Here is a 22,394-nt window from a genome sequence, read left to right on the forward strand (position 1 = left end):
TATGAATTCATTACTGCGACCTCCAACCTGATTGCTTTGCTCATCCCGGCCTTCAAGTCACAGCACACCTACGTCTATCCTTGATGCCAGAATTCCAGTTCACTGAAGTCCCACAGATCTTATTTTGGGTTTTATTAAGCTTGCTATTTTTTTTTTTGATACAACTATTTCATAATATTTCTGACTCATAGCAGTCAAAAGTTTCTGAGTGCTTATCTGATTGTTTTTATTCATTCAGAACAATGCATTAGAAGGGGTTGGTGGGCTTCTGCTAGGATCTCTTCAGAAATGGGAGCTACAGATTAGTCCTCATTAGCTTACATCAAAGTAGCTGCAGCTGACCTTATTTAGCAGGATCTCCCTGAATTTTGTGGCAGGTGAAGTGGACACCATCCAAGCACTCACAGCACAGGGTAATTTACATTATTTTACATTACTTTGTTCATTTCAGCTGGTTTCTTGATGAAATGAGGAAGAGAAGGAGACAAATAAAACATATGCTTGGACTGCTATTTTCCTCAGAAGTCTACAGACAAATTTTTTTTTTTTGCAGTTTTTGGCCAGAGCCAGGTTTGAACCTGCCACTTCCAGTATATGGGGCCAACGCTCTACTCCACTGAGCCACAGGTGCCATCCTGCAGACAATTTTAAGCATTCCAATTTGTACAAATAATCAACACTTTGAATCCCATAAGGGCATAAATGTATTCATGATCTATGTACAAATGACTTAATAAAAAAATAAAAAATAAAATGTGAGAATTAACAATTAAAAATATATTTGATTGATTTCCATTTCTTCAGCTTTATAAGTATTGAGCAATAGGCAAGCATAATTTTTTTCCTTTCCTTTCCTTTCCAGCAGTGATAAAAAAAAATTCAATATCAAATAACTTACTGGTTTCAAAGTGGAAACACAATTTTACATTTTCTTCGAACAATAAGGGAGTATAAACCAATATATGGCAACACCTAAACAAAATGTGAAAAAGGAATTCAATACCATTTCTTACCTTGGTTTAAAGGAATAATTTTCAAAATTCTCAAAGTTCTTGCCTTCTGAAGCATTAGAATGTAGTTTAGAGGTATACATTTTGTTATAAACCTGTGGAATTAAAGTTATTTATAAGACGTGCTACTTATTCATGACCTTTTATACTTTTTTTTTTTTTTTGAGACAGAGCCTCAAGCTATTCCCCTGTAGGGTGCTGTGGCATCACAGCTCACAGCAACCTCCAACTCCTGGGCTCAAGCGAGTCTCCTGCCACAGCCTCCCAAGTAGCTGGGACCACAGGTGCCTGCCACAACACCCGGCTATTTTTTGGTTGCAGCCGTCATTGTTTGGCGGGCTCAGGCTGGATTCGAACCTGCCACCTTAGGTGTATATGGCTGGCACCTTAGCCACTTGAGCCCCAGGTGCCGACCTGACCTTTTATACTTTTTGAAACTTATTTTCAAAATCAAATATTCATACAATTCCCTTGCTCACATTTTTCCACTTTTGCAAATAGTTTTATTATTGAGTTAAAGACAAAGACGGCCACAGTGCCAGGTGGCCAGGTAAATATTAATCCACAAACCTTAATTCTGAGAATCTACAAATGTTTGACAGTGTGAATATCCTGAATTTCATATCAAATATTCTAAACTATGTTCATAAATATTATGTTATCTAGTTGCTAAAAGGAAAGTTAAAGTAAGAAAAATGAACAGCTAGTTTTTCAAAGAATGAGATTCTTTTTAAGTATTTAAACTCATGATGATGATGGGGATGATATGAGAATGACAGCGATGGTTATGGTAGTGATAGTGAGGCTGCCGAGGGTGGTGATGACGGTCAGAGACGATGACGGTAGAAGGCAGGCTGGGTACCGGCAAGGGCCACAGACTCTGGAGCTCAACTGCCTGGGTAGAAATCTAGGCTTCACCATTACCAGGCCAGTGCGACATGGGAAAAGGGCTTAAATCTCTCTTGCCTCAGCTTCCTCAGTTGTAAAGTAGAGCAAATAATACTTACTGATTCAGAGGCTTCTTGTGGGGATTTAATGAGTTAGCATATGTAAAGTACATAGAAGACCAGCTGGTATATAGGCAGGGCTGTCTGAGATTGGCTGACAACAATGGCAAAAGTAACCGAAAGAAATGGTAATAATGTTAAAAGTAGTAATGGTAATAATTAGAAATATGTGAGGTACTATGTTAGATTGCTTTCAACAGGTCAGACACTATGCTGTGTATAAAGGTTATTTTTAAAAAATTACCAGACTCTACAAATAGATCATCATTCAAAATTATTTATAACAGGAATGCCGGCAATCATTTCCATAGCTATTAAACAGAATAAACAGAAGTATTGAAAAAAAAGAAATAGACATAAAATCATTAGGATTATATGTAACACTCTAGAAAATTGTTTGGAGGTGAAATGAGAGTTTAAAATACCTATTTATATCTGAAATCTAGTATGTATATTTATTGTGTTAAGCAACATAGCTATTTGAGACATAGATTGGAGACTGAAAATCAAATAAGGTAGGATCCCCTCATAAATATTCAGGGAATTCTCCGCTTATAACTCACTAAAAAGAATCACGTAAAATATACAACTTCAGTCTCTATCATTCTGGCTTCAGATTAATGCTGGTCCCTATTTTGGCAAATCAGTCATGGCCATAAGCATGCAATCAATCAGGACATTAATTACAATTAACAGAAAATATCCCATTCTTTCGATTTTTTCATTGCATCCTCTGAGGCCTCATTCTTTCATTTGTAGCATATTTGCAGGCAGAAATGCTCATAGACCTCAAATATTTCTTGTGGGAAGCATTTGACTAACAAGATATGAAGATGCATGTAATTTAAAGAAGTACTCACTCAAACAAAGTCACGCTGAAGTCAAGCCAGTTCCATGGATCACCAAGGAAAGAAAATGATCCTGCCCAGAAACCTCTTGCAAAGAGTTTTATAATTATTTCAAATGTATAAATTCCAAGCAAAGTATTCCTGCAGAAAAATTTAAATGTAACTATCAAAGGTGAGAATAATACATTGTTACATTTGAGATACTATGTCTATAGTAACCACCTAATATCTGAGACTAAGTTATCTGAAAGGTGAGACTTGGTCTGTTGGCTAGGCCAAAACCATACACACACCAGGTTAGGCAACAGCTAAAAAAAAAAAATGTCCCATCTAAAGCCCTTGAACCTTAGCCCAGGGCTTTCAATAGTACATCTAGGGTAAGTTATGTTTTATAGCATTAGCCATGAAATTTGACTGTCAAATTTTTCCATTAAGTCAGAGCTCAGAGTTGATAGTCTTTATGCATTATACAAGTAAGTGATAAAAACACTGAGTATCAAATTTGCTGCCTATAGGGATTATACAATAACTTTAAGTAATGAAAGGATTGTGTAAGATTTAATTTGATTTTGCACATATACAAAGATTTTTTTTTAATGGTGAATGAGTGTCACAGTTCCCTTCAAAAGTCAATTATTTTTAAGAACTCAAAAGGTAACTTCAAGAAAGTTTTTTTTTTTTTTTCCCTAGAAAATGTAATGTGCCTTTCTGTCATTGTGGTTTATTGCAAGTCAGACTATTCCTATCTCTTAGGAAAGAGCAGAGAAGTGGAACAGAAAGGAAGAAAAAGTAATAGTTTTTCTAATAAGTCGAAAAAAATAAAGAGTTATTTGAATCAGAGAAAATCAGGTATAGGATCCCAATTGTAAAGAAGAACTGAGGTATTAAAATATTAAATTAATCATTAATAAATATTAAATTGTATAATGTTAGAAAATATAGTATATTGCATAACTTGAACTAAATTGCATAATTGTTATTGCATAACATTGAATTAAATGTTAAAAGTTAAAATAAAATATAATTCTATAAGATAGCATATGTAATAAAATTATATCACTTACTCTAATGCTGGTCCCCATCTTGGCAAATCAGTCATGGTCATAAATATGCAATCAATCAGGACACTAATTAAAATTAGCAGTCGGAATAAGGTACGTTATTATGAAGGAATAACAGACGACAAACAATAGTGGAAATGACCTATTTCTATAATCTGTTATACTGATATACTTACAAGATAAAATATTCCTTTGTGTGAGTTTTATTAATGTTTTATTAGTCATTCACAGTACCACTAATACTCTTTGTAATGAATGACTTTTGAACTAGGATGGTCCTTGTTAGGTTTTTTCTTTTTTACTTCCTTAATATTTTCAAATAAAGAAAAGAATTTTCCTAGATGTTAAAAAGTTATTAATCTTATTGAACAGCAACAGGAATTAATATCTGTTAACATTTACTACTGTTGTGTGTACTAGAAAATATATTTTGTATGATTTTCAAATGAAGAACATTTAATGAAGTGTGATGCAGATTTTAATGTGACCTATTATGATACATAAATTCAAAAGAGAAAAATACTGCAGCAATATGTGAATAATAGTATAGTTGCACTTGGTGTTCGCACAGTTTAAAGCACAGTCAACAAGCCAATAGAAGGATATGGATGGATCAAGACCTTGATGGTCGTTCCCCTAATAGAACTGAAAGGTGACAACGTGCACAAGATGGAGGAAGCGTTGAACCTGAAGATTGTTCTGTCTCTATTTAATACTATGAAAGTCTGTAGGAAGAAAAACACCAAGTGAAATTACAAGTCAGAACTATAATCTCATCAGTTATGCAACATGTCAATGATCCCTACAAGTCTTGATTTCCAACAGTTATATGCTTTTCTTCCTTTGATTTTTTTTATAGGCTACATCAAGTGGAAAAAAATTAACTGCTTTTATTAATGTTTATATCTGTTCATCTACAGTTTTTGTTTCTTTTTTGTTTGATTGGGGTTTTTTTGCTTATACTTAAGAAAAGTCATTGATCACACATCACTTCCTCAGGTTCCAATGTAATAGGAAGAACGCTATGTCCCCAGGGCTCACAGAGATAGGACCCGATGTGGTATATCTCAGAATTCAATGGACATAAAAGAAGTTAGATTTTATTTCAGAGCATAGCAAATGTGGAATCACAGTAGTAAAGAATATCAAATGTGTTGAAATAATATAGTAATCATAAACAATATTGGATGAAATAAAATTTGACTTATTTAAAGATAACATAAACATATCTATGCCAGAAATTTATATTATGTAAACCTAACATATTGGGATAATAAAGGATGAAATTCTAAAGCAAAATAATGAAAATCAGAAATATCCAAAAATTAAATAGAGTGATATATCTATAATATGCATGCATATATGTTTGTGTATGTACATGTATGTGTATATTTATATGTTATGAATAAGTGTGTATATTTTTATATTTGTAAGTGTGTATACATATATTTAGTGAAAGTGTGAATATATAAATTCACTAATTGTATTCATTTGAAAAAATATTTTTATTGTGGAATATGCATAACATATAGTATATATTTATAGATTATATTCTAAAATAGCATTTTTAATATATAACATAAGATCACTATAATATTCTAAAACTATAGATTGAATATTAATTATTACATGCTACCATATTATATATATTTTATGAAGATATAGTCAGAAATGACTTAAAATTCATATGTGTATATATAAAGAAAAATATATTACTTAATATGAATATACAGTCATCATTATTTATGAATACGTGTTCCAAATAAAAACCAAATTATGATATAATTTTCCTACTAAAACACTTCTCCAACCAAAATCTGTGACTACTGTGGCTTGTGTTGCTGTTCTTTTCCTCTCTCTATTTTAAATGAAAAAAGAAAATAAAAATAATAAAAAGCCAAAAAATGTTAGTATTTAAAGTGTGCTTTCCATGCTATGTACCAGAACAAATCCAACTTCACACAACATGTAATGTAAATACAGCCAAAATATTTGTCATGTGAGGAGAGGAGTAATTCTGGATATAACAATTTCCCAATTTTAAAAGCTGAAATTGTTTTATGCATTTATAATTTGTTATTTTTATGCCTTCTTTAACAGAATAAACTGAACACTTAAAAGTTTAAATGCATTGGTGCCCTTGATAATAGCACATTTTTATACTAAGCTATTCTTGCTGTTTTTGCCCTAGATGTTTTATAAAACTAGACCATAATTAACTCTGGACAATTACATTTGTCCATGGTAGGGCTAATCCTCACTTCCTACAAACTTGATCTGCTTTATAATTATTTCATTCAGGTCAATGGCACCACCATTCTTCCAAGCTAAGAATTTTGGCATTTTTAGCCAGTCAGATCCCGCTGTTTCCTCTCTTTTGTTTTCTCTCCTTCTCCTGTGCTGCTACACGGATAATTCAGGTCCGTTGACTTCCAGCCTGGATTACTCTCTCTCCTATTTCATCTTTCTGACCCTACCCTTTCTCTGCAATAGTAATTCAGAAATCTGCCAGATTAAGTTTATTGAAACATTGCATTCATCACATAAATCTTTTTGATCATCATATTAAATGCCCTCCATTATGTAGACATGTTATAGTTACTTTAGAATTGGTAACCACAAACAGTCAGTCATCATGCTCCCTTAAAAAAGTCATTTACATTAAGAATATCAGTACCTATATTAAGAAGTAAAGTTGTCAAAGCAAACTACTCAACCAAATAAAATATCGGCTTTGATAAACATCTCAAATATGTGTGCACCCAAAATAAAATATCTTATGCATTTCTCTATGATTTAAAATTAGCACGTCCCTGTTCATCATCTTCTTTTTATACCCTCTCAATTGTATTTTTTGCATGTCTGGGAATAACATTAAAATGTAATCACAATGATTTCAAATAATTCTCACATTTTTTTTCTTGTAGTAATACGGGTCCACATCTTCCAAGGGCTCTGACACCATTCCTTGAGAAAGGTTTCCATAAATGAACGGTAGCTTTTTGCCGACTTCCAAATCAGTGTCTGCCTTTAAATCTTCTTCTTCATGCTCCTCATTGTGCTTTTTGGCAATACGTTGTTTGATAAGTTCATAAGACTCTCTGGTGAAGGGGACAAGGCCCTTAGCTTCTACTGAAGCTGACATTTCCAATTTTGTTCCTGTAAGAAATGAATTTTTTCTTTAATTCTATATTAAAGTTGGGTGTGTTAAGAAATGCAAAATTTTAAAAAGGTTAAGAAATCGATAATAGAGTTCAACAAAGGAGTAAATACTACTCTAATAAAAGAGTTCAAAGGCTACTAGAGATCTTGTTTTCCTAGTCAAATCCAATTATTTCCTCGTGAACTTTATTTAACAACCGTTTACACTTTTTTTTTTTTTTTTTTGAGACAGAGTCTTACGATATTGCCCAGGTTAGAATGCCGTGGCTTCAGCCCAAGTCATAGCAATCTCAAAACTCCTGGGTTACAATGATCCTATCTCCTTTTATATCTCTGATTACTTCCTTTGATTCATTTTTAATACAAGTCGAATTTTAACCCATATTTTTACTCTTATATTCCCTGAAGTTTTGCTTTCCTACTCTGTTATATCCATCATTCTGATGAATGCATGGGTAAACACAGAATTTTAATTACTCTATTCAAATACTACATACCAAGGATATTTCTCAACACTCTTGCTTCTCCCCGCTGGCCCTGCTTCCCACATGGTAATTTTGATAATGGCAGCTGCTTAACAGGTAAAAATAAAATCTATTGTCTTTGGACATGGTTAGAATCACTCTTTAAACTCTGAGCTATTGTAAAAACAAAAACTCCAATTCATCACCAAATATCACATAGGAATTGAAAACTGCTTGTGACATTTTTCTCTCCCTCATCAATAACCTATCCTTACAGATAGTTTTCTTCCAACTACTGTCCATTATAAACCTTGAATATGACCTACATATATACCTACCTGAAGGGATTCATCTTAGTAATTCTATACTTGAGATACTTCACATATTTCAATTCTAGTCTTTACCTATTCAAGTCATTCTACAGGCCATTCAAAATAGCATTTATCAAATGTAATTCTTTACATCAATTCCCCATTCATGAACCTTTTCTTTTTTCACATATATAAATATGCTCTTTTGCTGATTTTGTTCTAGTCTAATTTCTGTTAAAATTTACTCAAGTGATCCTACTCGATGTTGAAAGATTGATTTTTCTTTGCTTGCCTAAAACCTCTTTATAATTTTATTATTATAATTAAGGGTAAGGAATTCTGTTCTTGATCCTGTGGCATTATTTGTATGTGTATATTTTCTCTTGCTGTGCCAGCACTAGCTGAGTTCCTGTATGAAAATTTTCTAAGAGAGAAATCATCCACACACACCCGTTCTATTCTAGAATTTCCCACTATTGTGAAAACTGAGTTGTTACTTTAACAAATTACTTGCCTAAGAAAAAGATAGCTTTAGGTAATATTTCTTAAATTAGATAATATTAATGGAGCACCACTGATTGTAAGTATAAGAATTCTACTGCTAGCTTAAGAACATGGAGGATGGGAGATATTTTAAATATACAAAAGACAATCTTATAGACATTCAAAGAGAGGACACAGTATAGCTCTGTATCATAAATGTGCTATGGAAAATAAAAATGGAAATAAAATACTGGGGTGACCATTTATGCCTTTCATGGGATCACATGTTTTCTGGGCTTTTCTTTTCAGCCACTGCCTTCCACCTGATAATGGCTTCCTTTGCTTATTTCTGAGGATATGATAGATCAAAATATTATTCCAGCATCAACTTTGACTTCTCAATTTAAGTTCTCACAGCATACCTGTAATATATATTTCAAAAACACAAAAAAGGTAAATAGAAATATACTCTAATTGTTTTGCCTAACCTATGAAATTCATTTCCCTTTGGTTCAGGCATTTGTGACCAAAGGGAGGACAATTTTTGCAATAATGGCTGCTTATCCCCAAGTCTCCCAGGAGTCTGGTGCAGAAGACCAGCATACGTCTACTTGAACTCTCCTTCAAAATGAATGGTATGAAAAAACTCACAATTTTTCACCTTAAAATTTACTTATTTTTAAACATCTTGCTCAATGCCATGTGCAAAACTGAGACTTATTAAAAAGTTTTCTAAAAAGTATTCATATGCACAATACGCACATACATACATGTGCATTAAATCTTATCAAGGCTATTTAACATGCCTCAGATAGGTACAATTTCTAAGTATAAGCTACAAACAACTAAGGATTCTCCTACAACACATACAAAATCCTTTCCCTTTAAAATATTTAATTAGCCTTTCAAAGTTATATTCCTTACACAGAAATCCTTATGTTTATATAGTTTCTTCACAACTCATAGTTATTATTTTAAACATTAATTACTATATTATGATAATATAGTGATTCTCCCAAAGGCCATTACTGAACGATTCTGTATGCTGTTAGAGTTCTTCTGTTTCCTTCTTTAGCAATCAGTTGGGACTTGATATTGTTTTGGTATTTCTAATGTGTTTCTTTTCTTGTAGGAAGTGAAGAACTAAATTTTCAGGGTGAAGAACTAAAGGTTTGGCCTTTTAAAAAAAGACACAGGTTTTATGGAAATTACTGGCTGCTCAGGAAATTTTTCTGTGTAAGAGAATCTATCCTATTTGTGTTTTATTTTCTCACCATAGCCTTGATTATTTTATAGATTTATATATATATATATATAAACTTTAGTAAATAAATTTATATAATGTCTCATAATATTAAAAAAATCTTCTGGATAGTATTATAATTACATGCATTCATAAGGGCTCGGAATCTGTGCCGAATGGATATGAACATTCAAATCCTCACTATTCTCTATAACTTGTTTAACCTGTCAACAGTTTCAATTATAGCAGGAAAATAGCCTAGAAAAAATTTTAAAACAAATAGAATCATAAACTTGGAACTGAGACCCACATCCAGATCCCAATCTCTGTTCCTAATGTCCTTAGAGACCTATGTCAAATTATTTAATATTTTTGAGCTTTCCTTAGCCATAAAATTAGGAGTCCTTCTCAGGATAAAGAGAGATAAATAAAACGATATGAGTGAAAACGCCTACTACAGTGACTGGCACAAATATATGGGAAATATTTTTATGTTTGATATATGAAATAAATAACATTTTAAATTTTTAATGGTGTTAAAATTTAACATAATAGAATGATGGGCCAAATTTAATATTAATAGCATGTGAATAATAAAATCTCCAAAATTTGGACTGAAATACAGATGTACTCAAGTACAGTAGGAACAACTACACATTTGTAGCAGAAAAAACTGTCAAGGGACTTTGCTTACCAGTAATTGCTATACAAATTCATACTAGTTTCTGCTGGTATAACCTTTTTATGCACTGAAGGAAGAAGGAGGAGGCAGTCCTTCTTCTATACTATGTACTAGGCTGTAATCCAAGAAAAACACACCTAAAAGCTATGTACAGAAACTGGAGGGCCTTCAGATGGTACCAGAATATGGATTAAAGTAAATGGACATCATATACAAGTTAAAAGAATGGAAAGTGTATAGTTGAGGCAAAAGAGTAGTGGAACTCTACTCTTTCCAAGTATCTGAATTATTCTAATATGGAAGAGAAATTAGACTTCTGTGTTTTTCAAAAAGTATGAACTAAGATCAATGAGCTGAACCCAAAATAGATTTGGCTCAGAATATTAAATAGCTTCCTAAAGAGCTGTCAAGAACATAAGTGTCTGATCTGGGCATTAGACCTTCCCCTTGACTAGCCATGTGGAAGCACAAACATGTGGACTTGAGATGATTTAAACAGAGGCAGACATTGATTGGTAATGTCAATACTTTGTGACTTTGGAACATTCTAATGCTAAGATCCTTGGATTGAATTTGCTGCACATTATCACATGACAGAAAAGTCTGGGTTAAAATGATAGTTAAACTAAACTTATACAGTATTGAATTAATAAAATTGAAGTCTTTTTGGTTCATGATAGGAGTAATTCTTCTATCTGATACATTTAGTGAACCACTATGATTGTGAATAAAAATTATTAAACACATGTTTGTTACACATATTGTCCATAAAAGTAGACATAGAGGCTACAAGCTTTTTTCAAAAGTACTGTCATTGAGGAAAATAGTTTGAACATCTTTTATTGAAACCTCAAGCTCCAAGTTGCTGGCCGAGCTTCTTATTACATAGCCCAAGTATAATCTCTTTTTTCTTCTCCTTTTACAACTCCATAGTAAATTAGTCTTTTACTCCTGATTTTGCTACCCACCATCTATGAAACCTTAATAACGTTCCCTGATTTTTACTGTCTTCATATGTAAAATTTGGAATCTCTCTTGTATCCCACAAGGTCATAAAGATTAAATCAGATCACAGAAAACGTGGACCACAGTACTGTTTTCATTAGTATTAATTCTCTCTCCCAATCCAGTAACTTACTCAGGTTTTTTTAATGATTACTTTGATGCTGAATGAAAACGCCCTGGTTGTTGACTAGATGAATGAATGGATGGTGGGTGTTGTCCTCTATGGTATTGCAAAGGAATGCAAGCACTTATCAAATGGAACTGGCATGCATCCAAATTCTAGATAGTTGAGTGCAGGCTTTAAATTATTAATCATTAAATCATATTTCAGCAAAATCATTTCTGTGGGGAATTTATATAATATGGTCCAGGCACTAGGCTTTCTGGTGAGCTATCTTAATACAGTGCTAAAATCTGAAAAATATAGAAAGATGAATAGTTAATCTGTCCATTAGACTGCCTTCTGAAAAATTGAATAGCTAAAGTAAGCTTTTGGAAATAATTGTAACAAAGTCAATTCAGACTTGGACTTTAAAAAAATCCAGTTGCACCAACATTTTATGATTGAAGTAGAGGCTATTTCTCTTCAGTATCAGTTGAAATTGCAGAAGTAAAAAACAGTATGGGGAATGAATGAATTCTTATAGCAAAAAATATATTCTCCTTAAAACAAATTTAAAATTGGAGTATGGATGCCATGGCACTCTACCCAGGGGAATAGCTTGAGGCTCTGTCTTAAAAATTAAATTAAATTAAATTAAATTAAATTTGCATATGATCCAACATTTATCATTACATGGCAATCATAATTATGACCATGTTTACTGAATGACTACCATTTTCAAGGGACTGTACTAGGTATTTATATTATATTATTCTATTTTCTTGTATATAATCCTTGTGATTATCATTGTACAAAAGATGAGACCAAGTTTGATCACTTATATGACTTCTCCATTATTATACACTAGTTAGGTGGTGGAGACAAATGATAGTCCAGTTGTGTTTAAATATAAATTTTGGTACCTTTAAGCCATGCCATAGAAATGCTTACAAGCTGTAATTTTTTTAGGCATGTGTAAGCAATTGATATTTCAGAATGGCCACTTTAGAAGTTTCCACAAATGAGTGGGCCCATGTGTTAACTTAGTCACCAACTTACTTCACCGAGTAGCTGACAATTTTATCAGTTGGGAGTATCTAGAAATTTGTTGTAATGTAAATGTTGGCAAAGTAAAATATTTCCTGTCTTGTAAAACTGGAAGTTGACCAAGCACAGTGGGCGTTTATTTGGAGAGAACATAGTACAGCCTAGTATAGCAATCCACTATCTAGATTCAGGTAATTTATTATTGTATCAATTGTGATTGAAGACCAATTGAAATAGAAGTGAAGAAAGAGCCAGATAATGCAGATAATATCACTCCTAGATCTAATGACTTCAGGCAGTCGAGTTCGCCAGCACAAGATTTTGAATTCAGGTCTGATGAAACAAAGTAAGAAGGGCAATGGATGATCCATTTTTGCAAGAGAAGCAGAAGCTTTAGCAGCAACTTTCAGTAATTTAGGGAGCAATGGTAGTAATGGAGCCAGGAACAGTGTTCAGTGCTGCAGTTGGTGGCTTGAGGCTCAGGTATATTATTAATGCCCACAGACTGGTTTTGCCATTTGATACTGGCTAGGTCCTGGCTGCAACTTGGTGCTTCAGCAGACTGAAGACTATTAAGTGTTAGGCTTTAATCTAGTATATGATTTTATTTCCCCATGTTGAGTCTGTGACTGACATTAAGCATAATGAAACATTAGCATAATATAGACTCTATTTCAAAATGGAATAGTTTGTTTCAAATTAGAGAGAAATTATAAAGAATATTCAATAACTGGTATAAGGAATTTTGTGAAAAATGCTTTTCCCTTAGTATTTTCACAGTGACATGGGCATTCTCTCTCTACCCATCATACTAAATCAGTTTTAGTCCCTGCTAGCCACTTTTTCTATTCTCTATGTCCTAATTTTCATAAAGGCTTTGGAGTATAAGGTATTACGTAAGGGATTTTGGTTTACTTTCTTTTATGGGCATCTTGAAGTTTGAGCATTCTCTGCCCTCCAGTTTTGCTGACGCTGTGGGTTTTGTGTAGGTTTATTGTGTTTATTTGTGAAGTTGTGTGTATGATTGTGTTGTATTTGTCTTTTTTTTTCCTGTAGTGTATGTTTGCAGAACATCTAAGGGAAGATTCAGAATTGGGCAGTTCTCATTTATTCTTGGCTCTATATACTTGTTGCATCCAAATCCTAGGTGGCTCAATTATTTACATTCAAAATAAGAAAAAATGAAAACTTACACAAGAAGGCATCAGTTAATTATGTGTAATAATTTAAAATAGAAATCAGAATTTAGTGAAGCAGAGTGCTGACTAGTATATGAGAAAACACTCTGATAAAATTTTTTTGTAGTATACACTACTATAACTGTTCCAGCAGGAGTCCAGCACTAGCTCTCTAAATGCAAATGGGTACACTTTATCCCAGCAACTTAGGCAACAGGAACTCACCCCTTAGGTACACATGCCAAAACAATTAACATGTACAAGATTGTTCACAGCAGTATAATTTTCATAAATAATAAGAGAACCAATCAACATGTACCTCATGTGCAGCCACCCAAATAATTATAGTGCATCCTTATAAGGGACCACTAGCAATTTTTTATGCTTCTATAACTATATCAAGTTTTTAAAGTATAGGCACATAGAATTACTTAAAATAGAAAAACTGATTGCTGAGAATTCTGTGCCTCCTAATATCATTATACATTTTTTTAAAACCCCTCAAAATTGATTCCTAACTATGGACATAGATCATAGATTCTGACACTAAAGTCTGCATGTATAAGATCTGCCTTGCATGGCTTTCCTACAGAGAAAATATCCTACAGGAGAAGTGATTCAGAGATTAGAAGAAGATAGTGTTTTGGGTGTTTGGGATACATCTGAACTACCCAAAAGCAAAGATTCAAAGATGAGTTGGAAATATGGGTATGAAAATTAATAAAGATAATTAAAGTGTATGTGCACCCAAATGTGTTTTATACACAGAGATATGTACACATGTGTGTATATACATCAGACTGTGTATATAGAGCATATTGTTATACAAATGTATTTATATACAAATGCAACACTAATTTACATATTTGTATACATGGCTACACAAAGGGCCAAAAACAAGAAATAAAAGATTATGCAAATTTGCAAAATATGTGAAATTTTTTATAGGACGATTTCAAGGACAGCACATTAAAAAGCATTAACCATTGTTTAATATTTGTGATAAAAAAATTGAGGAAGCAAAAGATTTTATCACCACTAATATATGTTTTAAGTCACATGAGTCATATCATTTGACTACGTACCATATGTCATAGTCAAAATCTTGAAAGCAATAAAAGCAAAACCACACATTATTCATTAGGAAATAATGATATGCATAATCACTGGCTTATCACTCTCTAAAAATAGACACTAGAAGACACTAAGATGATGTGTTTAAAGTGTTGAAAGATGAAGGAAAGGTAAAACTAGAATTCTACATACGGCACACATACTCTTCAAGAATGAAGACTAAATACGTATGTTTTTAGATGTTGCAAATGTAAATTTAGATCTTGGAGAAAAAATGAACAAAATGAAAAAACATATGGAAAATATAAGTAAAAGGCCTACTTACACCACACTAGAAACATTCCATCAAGACAAGAATAGATTTATAAAAATAAAAACTGTGGTACATTTATACAATAAAATACAATTCAGTGATAATAATGAATGAACTACTAGTACATACTCAATCACTGAGGCCCAAAAACATTGTGCTGTGTGAAAGAAATTTTTCATAAAGATTAAACCCAGCTGATCCAATTTATATAAAGTGCCAGAAGAGACAAAACCAATTCCTGGGAGTAGGGCAGGAAGGGACCAGGACTGCGTCACGGACCTTTCTGTGCTGATTGCAATGTTCAACCTTCTGTTAGGTATTCACGGCACACAGGTGTACACCTTTATCAAAACTGGCAGAATGATACCCTTAAGATGTATGCATTTTACTTTGTTTTATCTTTACAAAACTATAAACGAAGACTGAATTCTAGTGAATTATACGAATGATGAAGTGTTTATGGGCAAGATTTACTACTGCCTGTAACTTATTTTGAAAGGCACCAAAAAAAGAAAAGAAAGAATTGATGCATATATGCATGGTTTCAGGGGTGCATACTTGGAAATATATGTGATAAAGTAAATACAAAATGTAATTGAAGACTCTAGGTGTTAAGTATATAGGTATTTTTTTTTTTTAGACAGATCCTCAAGCTGTCCCCCTGGGTAGAGTGCCATGACATCACAGCTCACAGCAACCTCCAACTCCTGGGCTCAAGTGAGTCTCCTGCCTCAGCCTCCCAAGTAGCTGGGACCACAGGCGCCCGCCACAACGCCAGGCCATTTTTTGGTTGCAGCCGTCATTGTTGTTTGGTGGGCCCGGGCTGGGGATTCGAACCCGCCACCTTAGGTGTATGTGGATGGCACCTTAGCCGCCTGAGCCAAGTATATAGGTATTCATCATACAGTTCTGTTGACTTTTCTGTGTATTTAAAATTTTTTATCATAGATGTTTAAGAAAACATTTAATTCTGTAGCTAGATTGCCTGAATTCAAATCAGGGCTTTATCACTTTCTAACTATATCCTTAGGCAAGGTGTTTAATCTCTCTACAACTCGCTTTCCGAAATAGTAATAAGAAGTACCAACCTCATAGAGTAAAGTGAGTATTGAGCAAGTTGGAAATACAAAGCCCCCAGAAAAGTGCCTGCCAGGTACTACACACTCAACAAATATTAGCTATTACTATTATTAGCTATTACTATTTTTGTAATTGTTACAAAATTGTTACAAAATTGTTACAAAATTACTATTTTTGTAATTACTGTAATAGCTATTAGCTATTACAAATATTAGCTATTACTATTATCCTTTAAAGCATGCTGTTTGTATGCCTAGTCATCTTTTTAATTGAAATAATTGCTTTACATCCTTAAATTTATTAAGAGAATACACAACATATAATTTCTAACTCATAACTCAAAGTAGTAAAATTAATTACAATGAAATTACAATGATCATTTATAATATTTGGATATGCAAAGATAACTCTTAAATCTCCAAGGTCATGTCTTGGTGTCCATAGCTCAGTGAGTAGGGCACCAGCCACATACTCTGAAGGTGAGGGGTTTGATCATGGCCCAGGCCTGCTAAAATGTTTAACAATGACAACTGCAACCAAGATATAGCCGGGTGTTTTGGAGAGTGCCCGTAGTCTCAGCTACTTGGGAGGCTGAAATAAGAGAATCGCTTTAGCCCAAGAGTTTGATGCTGCTGTGAGCTGTGACAACGCGGCACTCTACCAATGTCAACAAAGTGAGACTGTCTTAAATAAATAAATAAATATAAAAATAAAATAAAACTCCAAGGTCTCTGGTTTTTACATTTCTACTGCATTATATATTTGTATCTTTTGTCATCAGACCTTTAGATTTAATTCTTGCTCCTTTCAATTTGCTTGTTACTATCTGCTTCCTCCTCTCGCAATTGCCTCCAACCTGGCATGTGTACACACCATAATAATGGACTGTGACGGCAGCCCACAATGTCCAGAGGGGGGAAAATACTCTGTTTGGTAAAACTTCTGGCTATTCAGAAACCTCCTCCGTCCTATCTGCCCTCCTCACCTGATGTCCTATTATTTTCTTGTCCCTAGATATAGCTCAGGGATTGATGGATGATGGCTCGTGGAAAAATTAGTCATAGCACGCTTTTCTCTTGATTCCCAGACTCCAGTCAAGTTTAGAAGAAGCTGATGATATTTCTGTTTATCACAAGTGTAATCTAAAACATTATTACTTAAGTAGAACAGCTCCCAAGGGCAGAACTATTTGTATGGGGGCAGACTGACCAGGAGCCAGTCAGCTGGACAGATCTAACGTCTGATAGGAAATAGTCAGGCACCCCTGTGAGTGACAAGCTCTAACCTCCACGCCTGCGCCAGGTTTCACTCCGTTTGCTGCATCACTCGTTGGTTTCCTGGATTCTTCGTGTGTTTGCATCTCTCTACTTTAGTGTAGCTATGTTTTCTCTATTCAGTCTCTTTTTCTTGCTACTGAGATTGTCTCACACTTTGCTGACTTACGACTTCTGATTTATGGCTCTTTCCTCTAAATTCTGTGCATCTGTGTTCTGCCCACAGTTCAGCCAGTTTTGGCTAAGGCTTCTCAATATATCTGCATGACCTATGATTATCCTACTTTGGGTCCCAGTTTTAGGCTTTTTCCTGGCTCATGATTTCCATATTGCATAAATCTAATTTCCTTACTTTCCTGTTCTAACCCTCCCCAGACCCCTTCAAAACTTATTATTGGACTATGCTATCTTCCAAAAGAATTTTTACACAAGCAAGTCTTTTTATAATATAATCACACTCACTTTTATAATTATATATTTTAACACACTTATTTAAGTTTTATAGTGAGTTCTACCTTTTCTTTAAGAGATAGTTCTTTCAGTTTGCTAAATCATAGATGGTGATAAGGTTAACCATAGTGTTATGTTCATTTACTTAGCAATCATTTGTGGAAAATACAATTTTTAAATGACAAGCATGGTACGAGGCAGCAGCACTAGAAATATTAAAATATAGTCACTAAATTTAAGGACAGTCGTATGCACACTTGTATAAACAAGTAAGAACCAAGTCTTAACCTTGTTCATCTCTGAAAATAATTAAAGTTTCAAGAACAGAGACTGAATTTAAATTATTCTAAACACTGGTGGATCCTACATAAAATTGTCTAATACTGTGAGAACAATTAATGTCTCTGTTCTTGAGGAATAGAACAGCCTAGGACGTTAAGTTTCAGAATGACAAGGTCAACAGATACGTGGATTCAGAATCCACAAACAGTGATAATTAACCAAACCAAATCCCCTTGTTTGCATCTGATTGCAAATTTGCTGGGAGCAATGACTACCAGGAGAGTTTAGTGGTAGTTGAAACACCAGGAAAGAATGTAGATCAGCAGTGGGGCAGCACTGGTGGCTCAAAGGAGTAGGTCGCTAGCCCCATATACTGGAGGTGGTGGGTTCAAACCCAGCCCCAGCCAAAAAAAAAAAAAAAAAAAAGAACGTAGATCAGCAGAGATAAAATGCTCTTGAAGGCCTCATCCTTCAGGAAGACACATTGCTGTCTATGACAGTGAAAAAAGGAACAGAAAGGGAAGTTTCCATGAATACAAAGTAAAGCTGGATCTGCCTTAAATGTTCCTATTTGATTCTTCCATATAACAAAGGTCTTTGATTCCCTACCAGTGACCCTGAGAAAGTGTTCTAACCCAACATTCCAAACTACTCACTGTCTCCAATTTGTCCAGATGTTCTCAAAACACTGCGTTGTGAAATCAGCCTCTAGAATTTCTACATTATCCCTTGTTATCCTGCCAAAATGACCAAATTGTAGAAGAGCCAGATTGTCCTAGAATTCTATTTCTGGTAGACACAGCCTATCAATCAGATCTTTGATCAAAACCTTCTGGAGAGTGGCCACGTTAGGGCTCACAAAATGAAAGAAAAGTATCCTCTGCTGCTTCCCAAAGGAATTCAAAGGAGGCTCTAGCATGTTAGCAGACTCTCTTACCCTCCATCCTGAAGTCCTGAGTACAACTGGTACTTAGTCCCTAGTACAACTTTGCTCCCCTGTGGAGCAAAACCTGACCTCAATTTCTGTTTAAGACATTCTAAAACTGCAACCTACAGCTTTTGGGATCTTCTCAGAACTAGAGGACCTCTTAATCTATAATTCGTCTTGAAACTTCACCGGTGCCCACCTTCTTTTTAGCAGTGGGACTAAGCCCACAGACCCATAAACCGTACCTTAATTCCATGAGAAGACAGAAGAATCTGAACCACTTGTCAGATAAGGCCAATCACAAATCTCTAGCACAGAGTCTAGCTCTACGTTACCTTGAAATGGACACAAAACCTTCAACAATGTTGAAAGCTGAAAGGCTGGGTATCAAAATTGAGGGACAGCCTCCGCAAGGCTGACTATGCACAACAGTGCCAGACCTGCAGGTCACAAATCCTGGAGCCTCTAAGAGGATGAGAAAGTGATCAACACCCTGGTAGTGACAGCTGTAGAAAAAGGAAAACCTCTCAGCACAGCTGAGTTGAATCATACTGGCTCTGAACTAGCATCAGAAGTCTCCTGGGGCTATTATTAAAAATCTAGGAGCTAGCAGCCCAAGGCAGACAGATTATTTCAGAACATCTTGTTTTACGGGCCCCTTGAGATAAATCTAATGCAGCCTACCAGGCAGAAAGATCTCTTTGGCTGATAGCCAAGTCTCACCCAACCACCTTTGTAAAGCAAGCAGACACGTCATTACATTTCTTTTCTCTCTCTCTCTCATTCCACATTCCAAGTACCAGAGATGAAGCATATTCTGGAGTTGCTGAGGCAAATACCTGTTCAATAACATCCTTTGTCCAGAAGATCCATATTCTTTTTACCCCTTCGGGCACCTGCTTTCCCTCAGCGCTGCAAAGGGCTATGGCAATGACCTTAGGTGGAGAGAAGTCCTGGTGCAAAGCAGTTTAAAATCAAAGCAAAACAACTGAAACATTCACCTTATCTTGCAGCTCCCACTGGCCTCCAGGATAAAAATGCTAACATTTTATTTCCACTCTGTCCTCTCCCTTCCAACCCATCCAACCTCATCTGTGAGTAGCGTGACCAGAAGTCCCGGGCTGCGGGGGACAGTTTGGATTTATGCCTGTTGTTGAAGATTATCAATGATATCACATCCTCTTTCCTTTTCTGAAGCATCCTGAGTTACATGATAAATTACACAACCCCCAGCCTCAGTTTCCAGGGAAGAGGCTGTGTCAACACCATTGTGTTTCAGCAACTGCAGCTGCATCTTCTTTGAGTTAGATAATGAAGGGCGGGGAAGAAAGGGGATGTCCAAAGTCAGTGGTTTTCCCCTTTCCTTCTTCTGCTGCCGATTGTTACCCTGTCTCTCAATTTTGATTCCCAGAGCAGAGCCTGACAGTAATTCCATCAAGCTACGGAGACTGATTCTCCACCTGCAAGAGATGCCTGATCACTGGGCAGGCATCACAACCTCTTCAATCCTATTTATTTCAAACTTAGGGAATTTAAACTACAGCATTATGCTTTTTTTGAATCAACTGTCATGCGTCTGGGAAATCAGAGTTGTTCCTAGGGAAGAGAAAATAAGTTTTCGACTAGCTTTGCCAAGTAGAATTGTGAGATGTTCCATTCTTTACCAGATGTATGTGTGAGTACTGTGTATTTCTGAAAAGATTTTGGTGTACATACAGAAATATAGACCTCAAAACAATGTAACATAAATTAGAAAAAATGAAAAAGATTAAGGACAGTGGATCAATAGAGTATGAATATCTCAAATGCCAATTTCACTGTGACATGCAATAGGCTTCCAAATTGTCCCTAACAGGGCAGCGCCTGTGGCTCAGTGGGTAGGGCTTCAGCCTCATATACCTAGGGTGGCAGGTTTGAACCCAGCCCTGGCCAAACTGCAACAAAAAATAGCTGGGTGTTGTGGCAGGGGCCTGTGGTCACAGTTACCCGGGAGGCTGAGGCAAGAGAATCACTTGAGCTCAGGAGTTGGAGGTTGCTGCGAGCTGTGATGCCACGCACTCTACTGAGGGTGATAAAGTGAGACTCTGTCTCTAAAAAAAAAAAAAAAAAAAAATTATTCCTAACAGACAGGAACAATGCATCATATCTATTGCTCCAAGGACATTCAGATAATTGTAAAAAAAAATCTAATGATAATACCACACAATAAGGCTGATAAGTTAATTTGGGACTGGAGTTGATAATATCATTAAATAGGGTCTATATTGTTGAGAATGTAGGAATTATAACTGCTGACCAATTTAGTAATTTAGTGACCAATTTAGATGGACATTTTTGTTGGTTTGGACTGCTTGACTGCACTTAATGGACACATTACGGCTTGTATTTCATCTTTTCCACGTTCTACAATGACTGACAGCTAAATTCTCAGATGCAAAGCCTTTTCCCTAGAGGTCTCCAACTGGAATCTTACCCTGCAACACCCAGGGTTTAGAACTCAAAGGATATTAGATACACTGCTTTAAAAATTTCTTTTTGTGGAAAGTTACACAAATTTTGTCCATTGACTTTTAGGAAGCAGAAGCCTATGAAGAAGGAGGGTTGAAGCTAATGAAATTCTAAAGAGCGTGCACAAAATTAACACAACCAATAATTTTAATAGTGAAATCCCATAGGGACATAATCAAGACTCATTTTGACAAATGTGCACTCCCATAGACTGTGATACGGAGGCAGTGGGCAGCCTCACACAGTGCACGTGGGAATGTAAATTAGTGTAGTTCTTTTTTAAGGGTAATTTGTCAATAGTTTCTCAAATAAAGTTCCATGAATTCTTTGGCCCAGAAATTAAGCTGCCTTCTGAAAATTCTTTCTGCAGTTCCAGATATCATATTTTAAAGATGTTTATCACAACATACTTTTAATTTCAAAGATTAGAAACAAAATGTCTATCACAAGAAACAGGAGTGAGATGGTTATATTTCTGCTCATATATTGGGAAAGTCCCACCCCATCAAATTTTGAGTGAAAAATATAAACATGGCAACTTTCGTTGTTTACCTTTGAATAAGATGTTTTATGATGATTATACTGAGTTATACATGCTACTGTGTCTGTAACGTTTCCACCCCTGTCAGTAAATAAACTATTCATCTATAGAAAGCAACTAAAAAGGAGCCTGAGGATTCTGTTGCTTTTCAGCTAATATTTCTATACTACTTGCATGTAATACACTCTACGCATTATTAAAGCCCAGAATTAAAAATTTGCACAGGGACATTTGAGAAATGAAGGACAGCTTGACTGAAATGGCACCAATCCACCTAAAATTTTGCAAGCATATGTGTGAATAAATATTCTTTATATCCCCCTTGACTTCAATCCACTTA

The 22,394-nt window shown here is 34.9% G+C and overlaps 1 protein-coding gene across 1 annotated transcript in view; it reads right to left on the reverse strand.

Moving 5' to 3' along the window:
• SCN7A (sodium voltage-gated channel alpha subunit 7) overlaps positions 1-22,394 on the reverse strand; it is a 74,463-nt gene that overhangs the window by 46,139 nt on the left and 5,930 nt on the right. Inside the window, exons 2-6 of the mRNA XM_023516362.1 lie at positions 6,838-7,085; positions 4,533-4,651; positions 3,930-4,019; positions 2,878-3,006; positions 1,014-1,105 (exon numbers count right to left, since the gene is read on the reverse strand). Of these exons, the coding sequence (XP_023372130.1) occupies positions 1,014-1,105; positions 2,878-3,006; positions 3,930-4,019; positions 4,533-4,651; positions 6,838-7,071 (664 nt within the window). The 5' untranslated portion in view covers positions 7,072-7,085. The remainder of the gene's footprint in view (positions 1-1,013; positions 1,106-2,877; positions 3,007-3,929; positions 4,020-4,532; positions 4,652-6,837; positions 7,086-22,394) is intronic.

Source organism: Otolemur garnettii, unplaced genomic scaffold (assembly GCF_000181295.1).
Source record: "Otolemur garnettii isolate 467f Iridium unplaced genomic scaffold, OtoGar3 scaffold00090, whole genome shotgun sequence".
NCBI lineage: Eukaryota > Metazoa > Chordata > Mammalia > Primates > Galagidae > Otolemur > Otolemur garnettii.